General features: G+C 44.4%; 2 protein-coding genes across 4 annotated transcripts in view; one reads left to right on the top strand and one right to left on the bottom strand.

Annotated features, from left to right (window-relative positions):
* Nucleotides 1-12,013, top strand: part of LOC140075904 (sterol 26-hydroxylase, mitochondrial-like) — a 28,334-nt gene extending 16,321 nt beyond the window's left edge. Inside the window, exons 6-10 of one of the 2 annotated variants that reach the window (XM_072122315.1) lie at nucleotides 3,361-3,527; nucleotides 4,207-4,288; nucleotides 4,396-4,596; nucleotides 5,521-5,646; nucleotides 11,883-12,013. In XM_072122315.1, the coding sequence (XP_071978416.1) occupies nucleotides 3,361-3,527; nucleotides 4,207-4,288; nucleotides 4,396-4,596; nucleotides 5,521-5,643 (573 nt within the window). In that variant the 3' untranslated portion in view covers nucleotides 5,644-5,646; nucleotides 11,883-12,013. Of the gene's footprint in view, nucleotides 1-3,360; nucleotides 3,528-4,206; nucleotides 4,289-4,395; nucleotides 4,597-5,520; nucleotides 6,037-11,882 lie in introns of those variants that run through there. The other variant, XM_072122314.1, reaches the window with a different exon arrangement.
* BCS1L (BCS1 homolog, ubiquinol-cytochrome c reductase complex chaperone) lies at nucleotides 8,308-18,404 on the bottom strand. 2 transcript variants are annotated; one of them, XM_072122319.1, is made up of 8 exons: nucleotides 18,259-18,404; nucleotides 15,433-15,804; nucleotides 15,012-15,151; nucleotides 12,301-12,495; nucleotides 12,133-12,196; nucleotides 11,870-12,039; nucleotides 10,017-10,134; nucleotides 8,308-9,618 (listed from the first exon to the last, which is right to left on the bottom strand). In XM_072122319.1, the coding sequence occupies exons 2-8, from the start codon at nucleotides 15,750-15,752 to the stop codon at nucleotides 9,366-9,368; spliced, it is 1,260 nt and encodes a 419-aa protein (XP_071978420.1). In that variant the 5' UTR covers nucleotides 15,753-15,804; nucleotides 18,259-18,404; the 3' UTR covers nucleotides 8,308-9,365. The 2 variants fall into 2 exon arrangements, with proteins under 2 accessions (XP_071978420.1, XP_071978419.1); XM_072122318.1 differs by having other exon boundaries at nucleotides 15,433-15,808; nucleotides 18,259-18,402.
* Between the last annotated feature and the right edge of the window lie 11 nt (nucleotides 18,405-18,415).

Below are 18,415 nucleotides of genomic sequence, written 5' to 3'. Positions count from 1 at the left end.
GATCTATCATGAGACCCTGGTCCACCCCTGCATGATCTATCATGAGACCCTGGTCCACCCCTGCAGGATCTATCATGAGACCCTGGTCCACCCCTGCAGGATGTATCATGAAACCTTGGTCCACCCCTGCAGGATGTATCATGAGACCCTGGTCCACCCCTGCAGGATGTATCATGAGACCCTGGTCCACCCCTGCAGGATGTATCATGAGACCCTGGTCCACCCCTGCAGGATCTATCATGAGACCCTAGTCCACCCCTGCAGGATGTATCATGAGACCCTGGTCCACCCCTGCAGGATGTATCATGAGACCCTGGTCCACCCCTGCAGGATCTATCATGAAACCCTTGTCCACTCCTGCAGGATCTATCATGAGACCCTGGTCCACCCCTGCAGGATCTATCATGAGACCCTGGTCCACCCCTGCAGGATGTATCATGAGACCCTGGTCCACCCCTGCAGGATCTATCATGAGACCCTGGTCCACCCCTGCAGGATCTATCATGAGACCCTGGTCCACCCCTGCAGGATCTATCATGAGACCCTGGTCCACCCCTGCAGGATGTATCATGAGACCCTGGTCCACCCCTGCAGGATGTATCATGAGACCCTGGTCCACCCCTGCAGGATCTATCATGAGACCCTGGTCCACCCCTGCAGGATCTATCATGAGACCCTGGTCCACCCCTGCAGGATGTATCATGAGACCCTGGTCCACCCCTGCAGGATCTATCATGAGACCCTGGTCCACCCCTGCAGGATCTATCATGAGACCCTGGTCCACCCCTGCAGGATGTATCATGAAACCTTGGTCCACCCCTGCAGGATCTATCATGAGACCCTGGTCCACCCCTGCAGGATCTATCATGAGACCCTGGTCCACCCCTGCAGGATGTATCATGAGACCCTGGTCCACCCCTGCAGGATCTATCATGAGACCCTGGTCCACCCCTGCAGGATGTATCATGAGACCCTGGTCCACCCCTGCAGGATCTATCATGAGACCCTGATCCACCCCTGCAGGATTTATCATGAAACCTTGGTCCACCCCTGCAGGATGTATCATGAAACCTTGGTCCACCCCTGCAGGATGTATCATGAGACCCTGGTCCACCCCTGCAGGATGTATCATGAGACCCTGGTCCACCCCTGCAGGATGTATCATGAAACCCTTGTCCACTCCTGCAGGATCTATCATGAGACCCTGGTCCACCCCTGCAGGATCTATCATGAGACCCTGGTCCACCCCTGCAGGATGTATCATGAGACCCTGGTCCACCCCTGCAGGATCTATCATGAGACCCTGGTCCACCCCTGCATGATCTATCATGAGACCCTGGTCCACCCCTGCATGATCTATCATGAGACCCTGGTCCACCCCTGCAGGATCTATCATGAGACCCTGGTCCACCCCTGCAGGATGTATCATGAAACCTTGGTCCACCCCTGCAGGATGTATCATGAGACCCTGGTCCACCCCTGCAGGATGTATCATGAGACCCTGGTCCACCCCTGCAGGATGTATCATGAGACCCTGGTCCACCCCTGCAGGATCTATCATGAGACCCTAGTCCACCCCTGCAGGATGTATCATGAGACCCTGGTCCACCCCTGCAGGATGTATCATGAGACCCTGGTCCACCCCTGCAGGATCTATCATGAAACCCTTGTCCACTCCTGCAGGATCTATCATGAGACCCTGGTCCACCCCTGCAGGATCTATCATGAGACCCTGGTCCACCCCTGCAGGATGTATCATGAGACCCTGGTCCACCCCTGCAGGATCTATCATGAGACCCTGGTCCACCCCTGCAGGATCTATCATGAGACCCTGGTCCACCCCTGCAGGATCTATCATGAGACCCTGGTCCACCCCTGCAGGATGTATCATGAGACCCTGGTCCACCCCTGCAGGATGTATCATGAGACCCTGGTCCACCCCTGCAGGATCTATCATGAGACCCTGGTCCACCCCTGCAGGATCTATCATGAGACCCTGGTCCACCCCTGCAGGATGTATCATGAGACCCTGGTCCACCCCTGCAGGATCTATCATGAGACCCTGGTCCACCCCTGCAGGATCTATCATGAGACCCTGGTCAACCCCTGCAGGATGTATCATGAGACCCTGGTCCACCCCTGCAGGATCTATCATGAGACCCTGGTCCACCCCTGCAGGATCTATCATGAAACCTTGGTCCACCCCTGCAGGATCTATCATGAGACCCTGGTCCACCACTGCAGGATCTATCACGAGACCCTGGTCCACCCCTGCAGGATGTATCATGAGACCCTGGTCCACTCCTGCAGGATCTATCATGAGACCCTGGTCCACTCCTGCAGGATCTATCATGAGACCCTGGTCCACTCCTGCAGGATGTATCATGAGACCCTGGTCCACTCCTGCAGGATCTATCATGAGACCCTGGTCCACCCCTGCAGGATCTATCATGAGACCCTGGTCCACTCCTGCAGGATCTATCATGAGACCCTGGTCCACTCCTGCAGGATGTATCATGAGACCCTGGTCCACCCCTGCAGGATCTATCATGAGACCCTGGTCCACCCCTGCAGGATCTATCATGAGACCCTGGTCCACCCCTGCAGGATCTATCATGAGACCCTGGTCCACCCCTGCAGGATGTATCATGAGACCCTGGTCCACCCCTGCAGGATGTATCATGAGACCCTGGTCCACTCCTGCAGGATCTATCATGAGACCCTGGTCCACCCCTGCAGGATCTATCATGAGACCCTGGTCCACTCCTGCAGGATCTATCATGAGACCCTGGTCCACTCCTGCAGGATGTATCATGAGACCCTGGTCCACCCCTGCAGGATGTATCATGAGACCCTGGTCCACCCCTGCAGGATCTATCATGAGACCCTGGTCCACCCCTGCAGGATCTATCATGAGACCCTGGTCCACCCCTGCAGGATGTATCATGAGACCCTGGTCCACCCCTGCAGGATCTATCATGAGACCCTGGTCCACCCCTGCAGGATGTATCATGAGACCCTGGTCCACTCCTGCAGGATGTATCATGAGACCCTGGTCCACCCCTGCAGGATCTATCATGAGACCCTGGTCCACCCCTGCAGGATCTATCATGAGACCCTGGTCCACCCCTGCAGGATGTATCATGAGACCCTGGTCCACCCCTGCAGGATCTATCATGAGACCCTGGTCCACCCCTGCAGAATCTATCATGAGACCCTGGTCCACCCCTGCAGGATCTATCATGAGACCCTGGTCCACCCCTGCAGGATCTATCATGAGACCCTGGTCCACCCCTGCAGGATCCATCACGACCTCCAAGTAGAAGCAATATTGATGTCATCTCTATGTTCTTATCCTAGACGTCTAATACACTGACCTGGGTCTTATATCAACTGGCAAAGAACCCCGAGGCTCAGCAGTCTCTGTACGAGGAGGTGACCCGGGTTATTCCGGGGGATACTATTCCAGGCACTGATGATATCTCCAAAATGCCCCTGCTGAAAGCAGTTATCAAGGAGACCCTGCGGTAAGTAAATGAAATGACCATTGTCCACCGGGTGTGATAAGTATTACAGCTCTGACCCATTTACCCTAAAAGCAAACAGTCAGAGTTGTGACCAGGCAGTCTGCAGGCAGTGTTAGGCCTGAATGCACAAGAGCGATTGCAGCGTGTGGAAATGAGCCCATATGTTGGCCCGATGCCCCGATCCCACAAACAACACACACCGTACACAATGGGAGCCCTTCTTTATACCCAAATATGATGCCAGGACTTCCCATCTGCCGGCTGAACTTCACTCCCGACACTATAAAACTGTCACCTGTTGTAGAGTGGCTTAATGCAGAGAACTGAGAGCACAGCAGTGTAAGGACACCCCCCAATGCTCCAGTCCAGCTACAATCCTGGAATATAAATCTGTGTATGTTATGAGAAGCAGCAGTTGGGCTCTGAAATATAGGATGGCAGCTTCTTCTAGGCTTGCTTTGCTCTTAGCCCTCTATATTGAACTGTTCCTCAGCTCTGCCAATCTGCAGACATCTAGTTGAGTAATACAGCAGTCACTGAGCTCCATGGGAAGGGTCTAAAAGGCAGATCAATGCACAGAGCCCAGAACACAGCAGTGTGAGGGACACACTCCAGTGTATGAGTTTACATCCCTCTTAAAACTGACCCAAACACATTTTCCTTCCCTATTATTTTTCAGGATGTATCCAGTGGTTCCAGAGAACGGCAGAGTTACAGTAGAGAAGGAAGTTGTTCTAGACGGCTACATATTCCCCAAAAATGTAAGTTTTGTAAAAAATAATCACCATAAAAATAAACAAAAATACTAAAGTGTCCTGTGACCACATACAGAGTGATATAGAGGTGACGTCCGTCTCTTCTCTTCCAGACCCAGTTCCTCCTCTGTCACTACGTCCTCTCCAGGGATGAGAGCAGCTTCCCTGACCCTGACCGCTTCCTCCCGCGGCGGTGGCTGCGCAGCGAGGGCATCAGGCATCACCCCTTCAGCTCTATACCCTTTGGCTTCGGGGTCAGAGGATGTTTGGGGCGTCGGGTGGCGGAGCTGGAAATGCACTTGGTGCTTTCTCAGGTCAGAGGTCACCAGCAAAATAGATTGTAAAGGGGAGATTCCAGTTTCAGGAAAATAAATATGAACTCTGCTTAGCTTAAGTTACTGGTATTGGATTGTTGGGGGTCTGACACCTGGACCCCACACTGATAAAGAACCTCCAGCTTTGGAGCTATGTATTGTATCTGTATGGACCCATGAATAAGCGCCATCCACTGTATAGTGGCTGTGCAGGGTACTGCACCTATTGCATTGCCCTGGCATAGCTGCTATACAGTGGATTGCACCTTCCTGTATTCCCAGAACAGCTTTTGGCCAGTTTGATAAGTCCAGGATCCGTGTGTCAGACCCCCCACTGCCCTGAAACTTAAAACTTATATCCTTTAGATATAACCTACCCCCATTCTGGAAACCCCCTCTTATAAATGCATAATGAGAAGTTTTGCAATATACTTAATCCTTCAATGCCTTGCTAATTTCCAGACCTCTGCTTGCTGTTATAGAAAACGAAAAGCTGTAGTATCCCTGTACATAACTCCTCCTGCTCTCAGCTGAGAAGTGGAGACAATAGTATCCGGTCTAGACAATGCTCTGTGAGCTGCATAGAGACGGCTACAATGTATCAGACAGAGCATTGACAGCCCAGACCTCTGCTCTGCACTGATGAAGGACAATAACCCTGGAACTGGTCATGCAGATGAAATACTCCTTTAGCTCCATTCTAACTTGTGACCTAATGTAGAGTTACAGCTTCCAACAGGTGGCGCTAGAGGCGCAGCTTTCCTTTTTGTTGCTAGAGAAAGACATATCAACCATCCTCCTAAATTCCCATATTATTGCATCAGATAAGTTTTGTATTAGGAAAGAATATTGTAAAAGATATAAGATTGCAAATAATGTGACATTACAGACTTCTGATGATTGTGTTCTCTTTTAAATCATTAGTTAATAAGGAGGTTCCAAGTGCTGCCCGACCCGAAGCTGGGGGATGTGAACCCAAAGAACCGCGTTGTCCTCGTGCCACAAAGACCAATTAACCTGCAGTTTATTGATCGCAAAAAAAATTAAAATGTAATAAAAATTTTTTTTAAATGTTAGGGTAAAAATTGTGATCCTGGGGAGAGAAAATCTGAAGACAAATCCTGGTAGATTTTTTTTTCTACTGATGTGGAGACTGGAGAGACTATGGGGGCAACTACAAACCTCCTGACAGCATGACTACTGAGGATGTTACAATATAAACTCATTCATTCAGATAGTATATCTTATGATGATTAGAGAAGCAGAGATTTTTCACATCAGCCTAGGATTAACTTTCTTCTATAATACTGCCCCCTATGTACAGGAATATAACTACTACAATACTGCCCCCTATGTACAAGAATATAACTACTATAATACTGCCCCCTATGTACAAGAATATAACTACTATAATACTGCCCCCTATGTACAAGAATATAACTACTATAATACTGCCCCCTATGTACAAGAATATAACTACTATAATACTGCCCCCTATGTACAAGAATATAACTACTATAATACTGCCCCCTATGTACAGGAATATAACTACTACAATACTGCCCCCTATGTACAAGAATATAACTACTATAATACTGCCCCCTATGTACAAGAATATAACTACTACAATACTGCCCCCTATGTACAGGAATATAACTACTACAATACTGCCCCCTATGTACAAGAATATAACTACTATAATACTGCCCCCTATGTACAAGAATATAACTACTATAATACTGCCCCCTATGTACAAGAATATAACTACTATAATACTGCCCCCTATGTACAAGAATATAACTACTATAATACTGCCCCCTATGTACAAGAATATAACTACTATAATACTGCCCCCTATGTACAGGAATATAACTACTACAATACTGCCCCCTATGTACAAGAATATAACTACTATAATACTGCCCCCTATGTACAAGAATATAACTACTATAATACTGCCCCCTATGTACAAGAATATAACTACTATAATACTGCCCCCTATGTACAAGAATATAACTACTATAATACTGCCCCCTATGTACAAGAATATAACTACTATAATACTGCCCCCTATGTACAGGAATATAACTACTACAATACTGCCCCCTATGTACAAGAATATAACTACTATAATACTGCCCCCTATGTACAAGAATATAACTACTACAATACTGCCCCCTATGTACAGGAATATAACTACTATAATACTGCCCCTTATGTACAAGAATATAACTACTATAATACTGCCTCCTATGTACAAGAATATAACTACTATAATACTGCCCCCTATGTACAAGAATATAACTACTATAATACTGCCCCCTATGTACAGGAATATAACTACTATAATACTGCCCCTTATGTACAAGAATATAACTACTATAATACTGCCCCCTATGTACAAGAATATAACTACTATAATACTGCCCCCTATGTACAAGAATATAACTACTATAATACTGCCCCCTATGTACAAGAATATAACTACTATAATACTGCCCCCTATGTACAGGAATATAACTACTATAATACTGCCCCCTATGTACAAGAATATAACTACTATAATACTGCCCCCTATGTACAGGAATATAACTACTATAATACTGCCCCCTATGTACAAGAATATAACTACTATAATACTGCCCCCTATGTGCAAGAATATAACTACTATAATACTGCCCCCTATGTACAAGAATATAACTACTATAATACTGCCCCCTATGTACAAGAATATAACTACTATAATACTGCCCCCTATGTACAAGAATATAACTACTATAATACTGCCCCCCTATGTACAAGAATATAACTACTATAATACTGCCCCTATGTACAAGAATATAACTACTATAATACTGCCCCCTATGTACAGGAATATAACTACTATAATACTGCCCCCTATGTACAAGAATATAACTACTATAATACTGCCCCCTATGTACAAGAATATAACTACTATAATACTGCCCCCTATGTACAAGAATATAACTACTATAATACTGCCCCCTATGTACAAGAATATAACTACTATAATACTGCCCCCTATGTACAAGAATATAACTACTATAATACTGTCCCTATGTACAAGAATATAACTACTATAATACTGCCCCCTATGTACAAGAATATAACTACTATAATACTGCCCCCTATGTACAAGAATATAACTACTATAATACTGCCCCCTATGTACAAGAATATAACTACTATAATACTGCCCCCTATGTACAAGAATATAACTACTATAATACTGCCCCCTATGTACAAGAATATAACTACTATAATACTGCCCCCTATGTACAAGAATATAACTACTATAATACTGCCCCCTATGTACAAGAATATAACTACTATAATACTGCCCCCTATGTACAAGAATATAACTACTATAATACTGCCCCCTATGTACAGGAATATAACTACTATAATACTGCCCCCTATGTACAAGAATATAACTACTATAATACTGCCCCCTATGTACAGGAATATAACTACTATAATACTGCCCCCTATGTACAAGAATATAACTACTATAATACTGCCCCCTATGTACAAGAATATAACTACTATAATACTGTCCCCTATGTACAAGAATATAACTACTATAATACTGCCCCCTATGTACAGGAATATAACTACTATAATACTTCTGCCCCCCAGGGTCTGTGCAGGCTACATGTGATGTCAGTAGAGAGAAGACTATAAATCCTGTTAATAATAAATGGTATTTTATTGGACAATGTCACATTCTATAAATAAACCTCATTATGAGGCAGCTGATAGTTGCTGCTCCTGGAACAGAATGTTTCTTTCCAGGACAATTTTCCGCAGTCACTGGGAATGGACCCTGGAGCCTCCTCTGGTCCTGATTGGCGGCTGCTGATTGGAGGAGACCATTATTATCTGATGTCTGCACTCCACTATTTACTAAAATGGAAATCAGAAAAATGACATGTTCCGATCCTCGCTGCATCGCGCCGCCTTTTACTTGCAATGTTGCTTTCAATTTTCCTTCCATTCCTAAAATGAGTCTCGCGGCCTTAGTCAAAATTTTAAACATAAAAGTCGTAATCTTCCTTAAAGGAAATGTACCATCAGGTCTGATCATACAGACTGCAGCTATTGTGATACATTGTCCCCAGAGAGATGTGTAAATAGACTTTTATGTAAGTTGTTAGTAGCAGCAGGACTGTGCTATATGGATTTATATTCCAAGATTGTAGCTGGACTGGTGCATTAGGGGTGTGTCCTCACACTGCTGTGCTCTCAGCTCTCTGCATTGAGCCACTCCTCTTTGTGTTATCATTGTAGTACGCAAAGCTACAGCCATTGCTCATAGTAATGGGGCTTTAGAGAAGCTCAACTTAGAGAGAACAGAGCACAGCAGTGTGAGGACCCGCTCCCCAGTGCACTCCTCAAAAATAAATCAATATGTCACAGTCCTGCTGCTACCAATATTATATACACAAAAGTATAATAACAAATAATTTCAGTAGACATCTCTCTGCAAGGACAATACAGAACACTGGCTGCACAGAGCACAGCAGTGTGAGGAATTGCCCCCAGTGCAGTTGAAGAAGCTGCAATCATAGAATATAAATCCATATGTATCACAATTCTGCTGCTACCCACAAGATACTTAACAGTATGATGGCACATGTCTCTAAGATCAACAGTGCATGGTCACACCAGCTGACCGATAACCTGGAACATCCCTTTAAGGGAGCCCAGACCTTCGCATTGGCATTGTACACAGTAGTGATGTTCAATTATGCAGCCAGAGAGTGGATGTTAGTAATGGCCGCCGTCGGGTCATTTTTGTGCATCATGAAGTGACCTTGCATTTGGGCTGCACTGATCTTCTTAAAGGCAATGAGCGCTGCGTCCGCGAATTCCTCTGCGGCAGAGCTGGGCTGGTCGGGGTAAAACCGCACAAACATCTGGGCCAGCTGCCACCTGGTGCAGTGTCCTATATACTGCTTGACATCCACACGGCCGGGACGGATCAGCGCTGGGTCCAACCTACAATGCCACACACAGAGGTAAGGACTCCTGCCATATACAGAAAAGCTTATTATACTCTAGTCACATCCAAAGCTGCGTTCAGACTTCCAGCACTGAGGAGCTCAACTCCCCAGCTGCCTCCTGCTTGTTCAGTGTCTATACACAAAGATGTGGTGCAGGGAATGTAATAATTACATCTGCACAGAGGTAATGGCTTCCACAAAGCAGCAAAATTCTGAATGCAGCTCTGGAAGGGACTACAGAATACAAGTAACATGGTGTCAGGTCAGTGTAAGACAAGAAAACGTAAAATATAATGAGTTACATAACATTACACACCTAAAAACTTTGATCATGACACAAACTAATTACATAAAGTAACAAAACAAAAGTAGAATTGGGTAAACACCTCCTACCTGTCAATGTGATTTGTTGTCATGAATACGATGCGAGCCTCAGTAGAAGCGACACCATCCAGAGCGTTTAACAGACCACTGAAGGTCAGCCGGCCAAATCCTTGATATGCAGTGGGATCTATAAAGGGAAGAAATGTTTAGCAGAATAGTGAGTGCAGCTCTGGGGTATAATACAGGAAGTAACTCAGGATCAGTACAGGATAAGTAATGTCATGTATGTACACAGTGACTGCACCAGCAGCAGAATAGTGAGTGCAGCTCTGGAGTATAATACAGGATGTAACTCAGGATCAGTACAGGATAAGTAATTACATGTACGTACACAGTGACTGCACCAGCAGCAGAATAGTGAGTGCAGCTCTGGGGTATAATACAGGATGTAACTCAGGATCAGTACAGGATAAGTAATGTCATGTATGTACACAGTGACTGCACCAGCAGCAGAATAGTGAGTGCAGCTCTGGGGTATAATACAGGAAGTAACTCAGGATCAGTACAGGATAAGTAATGTCATGTATGTACACAGTGACTGCACCAGCAGCAGAATAGTGAGTGCAGCTCTGGAGTATAATACAGGATGTGACTCAGGATCAGTACAGGATAAGTAATGTCATGTATGTACACAGTGACTGCACCAGCAGCAGAATAGTGAGTGCAGCTCTGGGGTATAATACAGGAAGTAACTCAGGATCAGTACAGGATAAGTAATGTCATGTATGTACACAGTGACTGCACCAGCAGCAGAATAGTGAGTGCAGCTCTGGGGTATAATACAGGATGTAACTCAGGATCAGTACAGGATAAGTAATGTCATGTATGTACACAGTGACTGCACCAGCAGCAGAATAGTGAGTGCAGCTCTGGGGTATAATACAGGATGTAACTCAGGATCAGTACAGGATAAGTAATGTCATGTATGTACACAGTGACCTCACCAGCAGCAGAATAGTGAGTACAGCTCTGGAGTATAATACAGGATGTAACTCAGGATCAGTACAGGATAAGTAATGTCATGTATGTACACAGTGACTGCACTAGCAGCAGAATAGTGAGTGCAGCTCTGGGGTATAATACAGGATGTAACTCAGGATCAGTACAGGATAAGTAATGTCATGTATGTACACAGTGACTGCACCAGCAGCAGAATAGTGAGCGCAGCTCTGGGGTATAATACAGGATGTAACTCAGGATCAGTACAGGATAAGTAATGTCATGTATGTACACAGTGACTGCACCAGCAGCAGAATAGTGAGTGCAGCTCTGGGGTATAATACAGGATGTAACTCAGGATCAGTACAGGATAAGTAATGTCATGTATGTACACAGTGACTGCACCAGCAGCAGCAGAATAGTGAGTGCAGCTCTGGAGTATAATACAGGATGTAACTCAGGATCAGTACAGGATAAGTAATGTCATGTATGTACACAGTGACTGCACCAGCAGCAGAATAGTGAGTGCAGCTCTGGGGTATAATACAGGATGTAACTCAGGTTCAGTACAGGATAAGTAATGTCATGTATGTACACAGTGACTGCACCAGCAGCAGAATAGTGAGTGCAGCTCTGGGGTATAATACAGGATGTAACTCAGGATCAGTACAGGATAAGTAATGTCATGTATGTACACAGTGACTGCACCAGCAGCAGAATAGTGAGTGCAGCTCTGGGGTATAATACAGGATGTAACTCAGGATCAGTACAGGATAAGTAATGTCATGTATGTACACAGTGACTGCACCAGCAGCAGAATAGTGAGTGCAGCTCTGGGGTATAATACAGGATGTAACTCAGGATCAGTACAGGATAAGTAATGTCATGTATATACACAGTGACTGTGTTACACTGTTACTTACTTTCTTTGGCCAGGTCCCTACTGACAAAAGCAGCGTCCACGTCTTCTAGGAGAATGATGCTCTGCTGCGGAGCGACGCTCAGGAGGTGATTGAGACGATCGTCGGAGAGGCTGTTGTCACTCAGGCTCATTAGACAGATGCTGTACTCCAGCTCTCCGGCCAGGGCTGTGCTGAGATGATACATCCACCAGGACAGGAACGTTAAAAAAATCCCCCCCTCTCCTCTGCACCAATGGACAAGTTGTAACTATTACGGCACTTACATGAAGCTGCTCTTCCCACACCCAGGTGGCCCATACAGGAGATATCCTCTTCTGTAGGGGATTCCTGAAATATAAGTCAAATGTAAGTGAAATATTAAATACTAGTAGCACAATGTATAAAATACTGCACCCCCATATGTTTATAGAGCCCCCCCCCACCCCACTTACCGCGCTCACTGTACCACTTGGGATTGTCAATAAATCCTTTAACATCCTGAACAATCTTATCTGAAATTCCTTCTTCCAGCACCACAGAGGTGAGAGGGCGCCGGCGCCTCGGGAAACCAAAGGGTCGCCATTCAGAGCCCAGAGCGGTGTACATAATCGTCTTCCCCTCCTGCTGGCGGAGAGCAAGTTCTCTAGCTGCATGGAGCAAAGAAATAAATTATATTCTTGTACATAGGGGCAGTATTATAGTAGTTATATTCCTGTACATAGGGGGCAGTATTATAGTAGTTATATTCCTGTACATAGGGGGCAGTATTATAGTAGTTATATTCTTGTACATAGGGGACAGTATTATAGTAGTTATATTCCTGTACATAGGGCTCAGTATTATAGTAGTTATATTCCTGTACATAGGGGGCAGTATTATAGTAGTTATATCCCTGTACATAGGGGGCAGTATTATAGTAGTTATATTCTTGTACATAGGGGGCAGTATTATAGTAGTTATATTCCTGTACATAGGGGGCAGTGTTATAGTAGTTATATTCCTGTACATAGGGGGCAGTGTTATAGTAGTTATATTCCTGTACATAGGGGGCAGTATTATAGTAGTTATATCCCTGTACATAGGGGGCAGTATTATAGTAGTTATATTCCTGTACATAGGGGGCAGTATTATAGTAGTTATATTCTTGTACATAGGGGGCAGTGTTATAGTAGTTATATTCCTGTACATAGGGGGCAGTATTATAGTAGTTATATTCTTGTACATAGGGGGCAGTATTATAGTAGTTATATTCTTGTACATAGGGGCAGTATTATAGTAGTTATATTCCTGTACATAGGGGGCAGTATTATAGTAGTTATATTCTTGTACATAGGGGGCAGTATTATAGTAGTTATATTCCTGTACATAGGGGGCAGTATTATAGTAGTTATATTCCTGTATATAGGGGGCAGTATTATAGTAGTTATATTCCTGTACATAGGGGGCAGTATTATAGTAGTTATATTCCTGTACATAGGGGGCAGTATTATAGTAGTTATATTCTTGTACATAGGGGCAGTATTATAGTAGTTATATTCCTGTACATAGGGGGCAGTATTATAGTAGTTATATTCCTGTACATAGGGGGCAGTATTATAGTAGTTATATTCCTGTACATAGGGGGCAGTATTATAGTAGTTATATTCCTGTACATAGGGGGCAGTATTATAGTAGTTATATTCCTGTACATGGGGGCAGTATTATAGTAGTTATATTCCTGTACATAGGGGGCAGTATTATAGTAGTTATATCCCTGTACATAGGGAGCAGTATTATAGTAGTTATATTCCTGTACATAGGGGGCAGTATTATAGTAGTTATATTCCTGTACATAGGGGGCAGTATTATAGTAGTTATATTCTTGTACATAGGGAGCAGTATTATAGTAGTTATATTCCTGTACATAGGAGGCAGTATTATAGTAGTTATATTCTTGTATATAGGGAGCAGTATTATAGTAGTTATATTCCTGTACATAGGGGGCAGTATTATAGTAGTTATATTCTTGTACATAGGGGGCAGTATTATAGTAGTTATATTCCTGTATATAGGGGCAGTATTATAGTAGTTATATTCCTGTATATAGGGGCAGTATTATAGCAGTTATATTCCTGTATATAGGGGGCAGTATTATAGTAGTTATATTCCTGTACATAGGGGGCAGTATTATAGTAGTTATATTCCTGTACATAGGGGGCAGTATTATAGTAGTTATATTCCTGTACATAGGGGGCAGTATTATAGTAGTTATATTCCTGTACATAGGGGGCAGTATTATAGTAGTTATATTCCTGTATATAGGGGGCAGTATTATAGTAGTTATATTCCTGTACATAGGGGACAGTATTATCGTAGTTATATTCTTGTACATAGGGGGCAGTATTATCGTAGTTATATACTTGTACATAGGGGGCAGTATTATAGTAGTTATATTCCTGTACATAGGGGGCAGTATTATAGTAGTTATATTCCTGTACATAGGGGGCAGTATTATAGTAGTTATATTCCTGCACATAGGGGGCAGTATTATAGTAGTTAGATTCCTGTACATAGGGGGCAGTATTATAGTAGTTATATTCCTGTACATAGGGGGGCAGTATTATAGTAGTTATATTCTTGTACATAGGGGGCAGTATTATAGTAGTTATATTCTTGTACATAGGGGGCAGTATTATAGTAGTTATATTATTGTACATAGGGGGCAGTATTATAGTAGTTATATTCCTGTACATAGGGGGCAGTATTATAGTAGTTATATTCCTGTACATAGGGGGCAGTATTATAGTAGTTATATTCCTGTACATAGGGGGCAGTATTATAGTAGTTATATTCCTGTACATAGGGGGCAGTATTATAGTAGTTATATTCCTGTACATAGGGGGCAGTATTATAGTAGTTATATTCTTGTACATAGGGGGCAGTATTATAGTAGTTATATTCCTGTACATAGGGGGCAGTATTATAGTAGTTATATTATTGTACATAGGGGGCAGTATTATAGTAGTTATATTCCTGTACATAGGGGGCAGTATTATAGCAGTTATATTCCTGTACATAGGGGGCAGTATTATAGTAGTTATTTTCTTGAACGTACAGGCTTTATTATAGTAATTATATTCGTTTGCACAAAGTACAGGAGTATAATAGACTCCCTTAGTTGTACCTTCCTGCAGGATGTTGATGAAAATGTCACGATTGGTCCCTATTGCAGTAAAAGTGACAGATTCCCAGGGAGTTCCGGTGTGTAAGTCAATCATCTGTTTTTCACGATTCCGCTCTATGCGAATCCACTTATTTCGATACCTTAGGAAAACATGGAAATGTGTTACAATCCTCCACCTGGTAGTGCTGAGATGATTATATAAGTACATTTAGCTGCATAATAAAATCTTTTAAAAATTTTCGGCCAGTTCAATGAATGGGAAGATCATTTAGTATGAGCAGTAGATCCACCTGCATCTGTTCTAATGAAGACCCTTCTATGACTTTCACATGTTCCCAGTTGTTAAATCTGCAGCGATCTGACACTCATCTTCTCTCCTACATTGATGGGACAACTTCAAGGAGAAGTCGGAAGCACTTACCATATGAAGTGATTTCCAGGGCTGGGCACAAAGTCAAACTTGGTGCTGATGCGCCCGCTCTCGTGCTGTAGGTAGGACGTCTCCACGCTGAGGTGTTGGGTGCGCTTGGCGTGATGAGAGATCCAGCTCAGGAGCCAGTGGTAGCTCTTGTCTTTACTGGGGACCTCCAGGGTTATCATGTAATGCCTCCTGAAGGCCACCATCCCCAATTGGGCACTTTTACGGGCTAGTGCCAAGGCTGTGCCCACACCGACCAGACCAAACCCTGCACCAAAGTAAGGGTTGTCCTTCAGAGCCGCCAGGAAATCTGATAGCGGCATTTTTTACCAATGATAAATTCAATGGCGCTGCAGTCACCTCCTCTGTAGCATCCTGTCTGGAGAGAGGGAGAGATTTGTCAGGGCGAAAGCTTCTTATTATCGTTACCTCTTCAGGTCTCCTTTCATTCCTCCTGCAGTTTCTATATCTTGCAAAGGCTGCAGTGATGTCATATCTTAGGTTTATCATTGTCATATAACTGCGTGGACCGGTGGCTGTAGATCTGAGTGATGTGGTATCAATAGTGATCTAAAGGGAACCCATCAGCAGCGATATCCTTGTAGACTGCAGTTAGTCTTAGGTATTGTCTCTGGAGAGATGTGTAATCAGACCTCACACTGCTGTGCTCTGTGCTCTCTGCAGCCAGTGTTATGTATTGTCTCTGGAGAGATGTGTAATCAGACCTCACACTGCTGTGCTCTGTGCTCTCTGCAGCCAGTGTTATGTATTGTCCCTGGAGAGATGTGTAATCAGACCTCACACTGCTGTGCTCTGTGCTCTCTGTATCCAGTGTTATGTATTGTCCCTGGAGAGATGTGTAATCAGACCTCACACTGCTGTGCTCTGTGCTCTCTGCAGCCAGTGTTATGTATTGTCCCTGGAGAGATGTGTAATCAGACCTCACACTGCTGTGCTCTGTGCTCTCTGCAGTCAGTGTTATGTATTGTCTCTGGAGAGATGTATAATCAGACCTCACACTGCTGTGCTCTGTGCTCTCTGCAGCCAGTGTTATGTATTGTCCCTGGAGAGATGTGTAATCAGACCTCACACTGCTGTGCTCTGTGCTCTCTGCAGCCAGTGTTATGTATTGTACCTGGAGAGATGTGTAATCAGACCTCACACTGCTGTGCTCTGTGCTCTCTGCAGTCAGTGTTAGGTATTGTCCCTGGAGAGATGTGTAATCAGACCTCACACTGCTGTGCTCTGTGCTCTCTGCAGCCAGTGTTATGTACTGTCCCTGGAGAGATGTGTAATCAGACCTCACACTGCTGTGCTCTGTGCTCTCTGCAGCCAGTGTTATGTATTGTCCCTGGAGAGATGTGTAATCAGACCTCACACTGCTGTGCTCTGTGCTCTCTGCAGCCAGTGTTATGTACTGTCCCTGGAGAGATGTGTAATCAGACCTCACACTGCTGTGCTCTCTGCAGCCAGTGTTATGTATTGTCCCTGGAGAGATGTGTAATCAGACCTCACACTGCTGTGCTCTGTGCTCTCTGCAGCCAGTGTTATGTATTGTCCCTAGAGAGATATGTAATCAGACCTCACACTGCTGTGCTCTGTGCTCTCTGCAACCAGTGTTATGTACTGTCCCTGGAGAGATGTGTAATTAGACCTTTGTGTATGTTGTTAGTAGCAACAGGACAGTGAAATAAGGATTTATATTCCAGGATTGTAGCTTTACCAGGTGCACTGGTGACTTTGGTGATCACACTGCAGTGCTCTTACCTCTCTGCATTACAGGGGTTTTCCCTCGAACACACAGGATAGGGACTAACTTGCTGATCAGTGCTGAGAACTCTACAGATCACGAAAACGAGGGGTCCATCGGACTAATGGAGCAGACAGCCACGCATGACCGTTCTGCTCCATTAATCTCTATGGAGCTGACGGAGATCGCTGAGAGCAGCACTCCTCATTTTTGCGATCTGTGGGGGTCTCAGCACTGAGACCCCCACTGATCAACAAGTTAGACCCTGTCCACAGCATAGGACCTAACTTGCGTTTGTGGGAAAACCCCTTTAAAGAAACACTCCTGTCAAAGCTAATTCATTGCATAATACATGGTGCAAAGCCTGAAGGGAGGAGAAAGATAAGTTTTCATTGAAATCCCGAAACCGTGCTAGAACCTAGAGTCATGATCCTCCATATAGATCCTGCACCATGCATTATTCAATGAATAGGCTCTACCTGGAGTGTTCCTTTAACCACCTCCATTGCTCATCTCCTCTGCTGTAAGAAAAAGCTGCAACAGGTTTCTGGTTGAATACTGTAGGAGGACACACACCAAGTTACAATCCTGGAGTATAAATCCGTATTTTCACAGTCCTGCTGCTACTACCATACATAAAGCTATGACTGCACATCAACAATGGGAAAATTCTACCTAATCACACCTGCTGACGGGTTCCCTTCTTATCTGTAAGTCGGATGTTACAGTCACAAGATGTCGTGTTGATATGATCCGAACGTGGCCTGGACAAAAATGGTGAATTGCAATAACAATATTATTCCAAAGTTTTCATTAAAATAAAATACTAAATTTTTTTTTTTTTTAAATGTCCCCATCTCAGATTCCTATCACATAAATGTCCTGAATTCAAAAGGTATTTCTTGTTTTGGAGAATCTCTGTGGAGATGAATGATTTTTGGTGGATACAATATAAAAGATAACACAAATAGTAACATTTACTACATTACAATTATGGTAGAAAGATTTAAACGCAGTTTCCATATAACATGTTGGTGCCCCTCTCCCAGCAGAGTGTCACACAGGGGGTGCAGTACAACCTGTCACTGGATGGCTCCTATCAGTGCAGAGGTCACAGCTCCTTCCCTGCTCCAGTCTCTGTGCAGCATGTGTCCGCCACTTCCGGCTCCATGCGTTCCACGACTCCATCCCCTGCAGCCTCTGCGTTCCATGCCTCGCCACCGCTAACAGGCGGTG

The sequence above is a fragment of the Engystomops pustulosus genome, chromosome 8, assembly GCF_040894005.1.
Source record: "Engystomops pustulosus chromosome 8, aEngPut4.maternal, whole genome shotgun sequence".
Lineage (NCBI taxonomy): Eukaryota > Metazoa > Chordata > Amphibia > Anura > Leptodactylidae > Engystomops > Engystomops pustulosus.
This window is presented reverse-complemented; position numbering and strand designations above follow the sequence as displayed.

Coding starts and splice junctions, on each gene's coding strand:
- BCS1L (XM_072122319.1), bottom strand. CDS start 15,752: ATGCCGCTATCAGATTTCCTGGCGGCTCTGAAGGACAACCCTTACTTT. Junction 12,040..12,132: donor TGTGGGAAGAGCAGCTTCAT/GTAAGTGCCGTA, acceptor GTATCATCTCAG/CACAGCCCTGGCCGGAGAGC. Junction 10,135..11,869: donor TAGGGACCTGGCCAAAGAAA/GTAAGTAACAGT, acceptor TTCCCTTTATAG/ATCCCACTGCATATCAAGGA.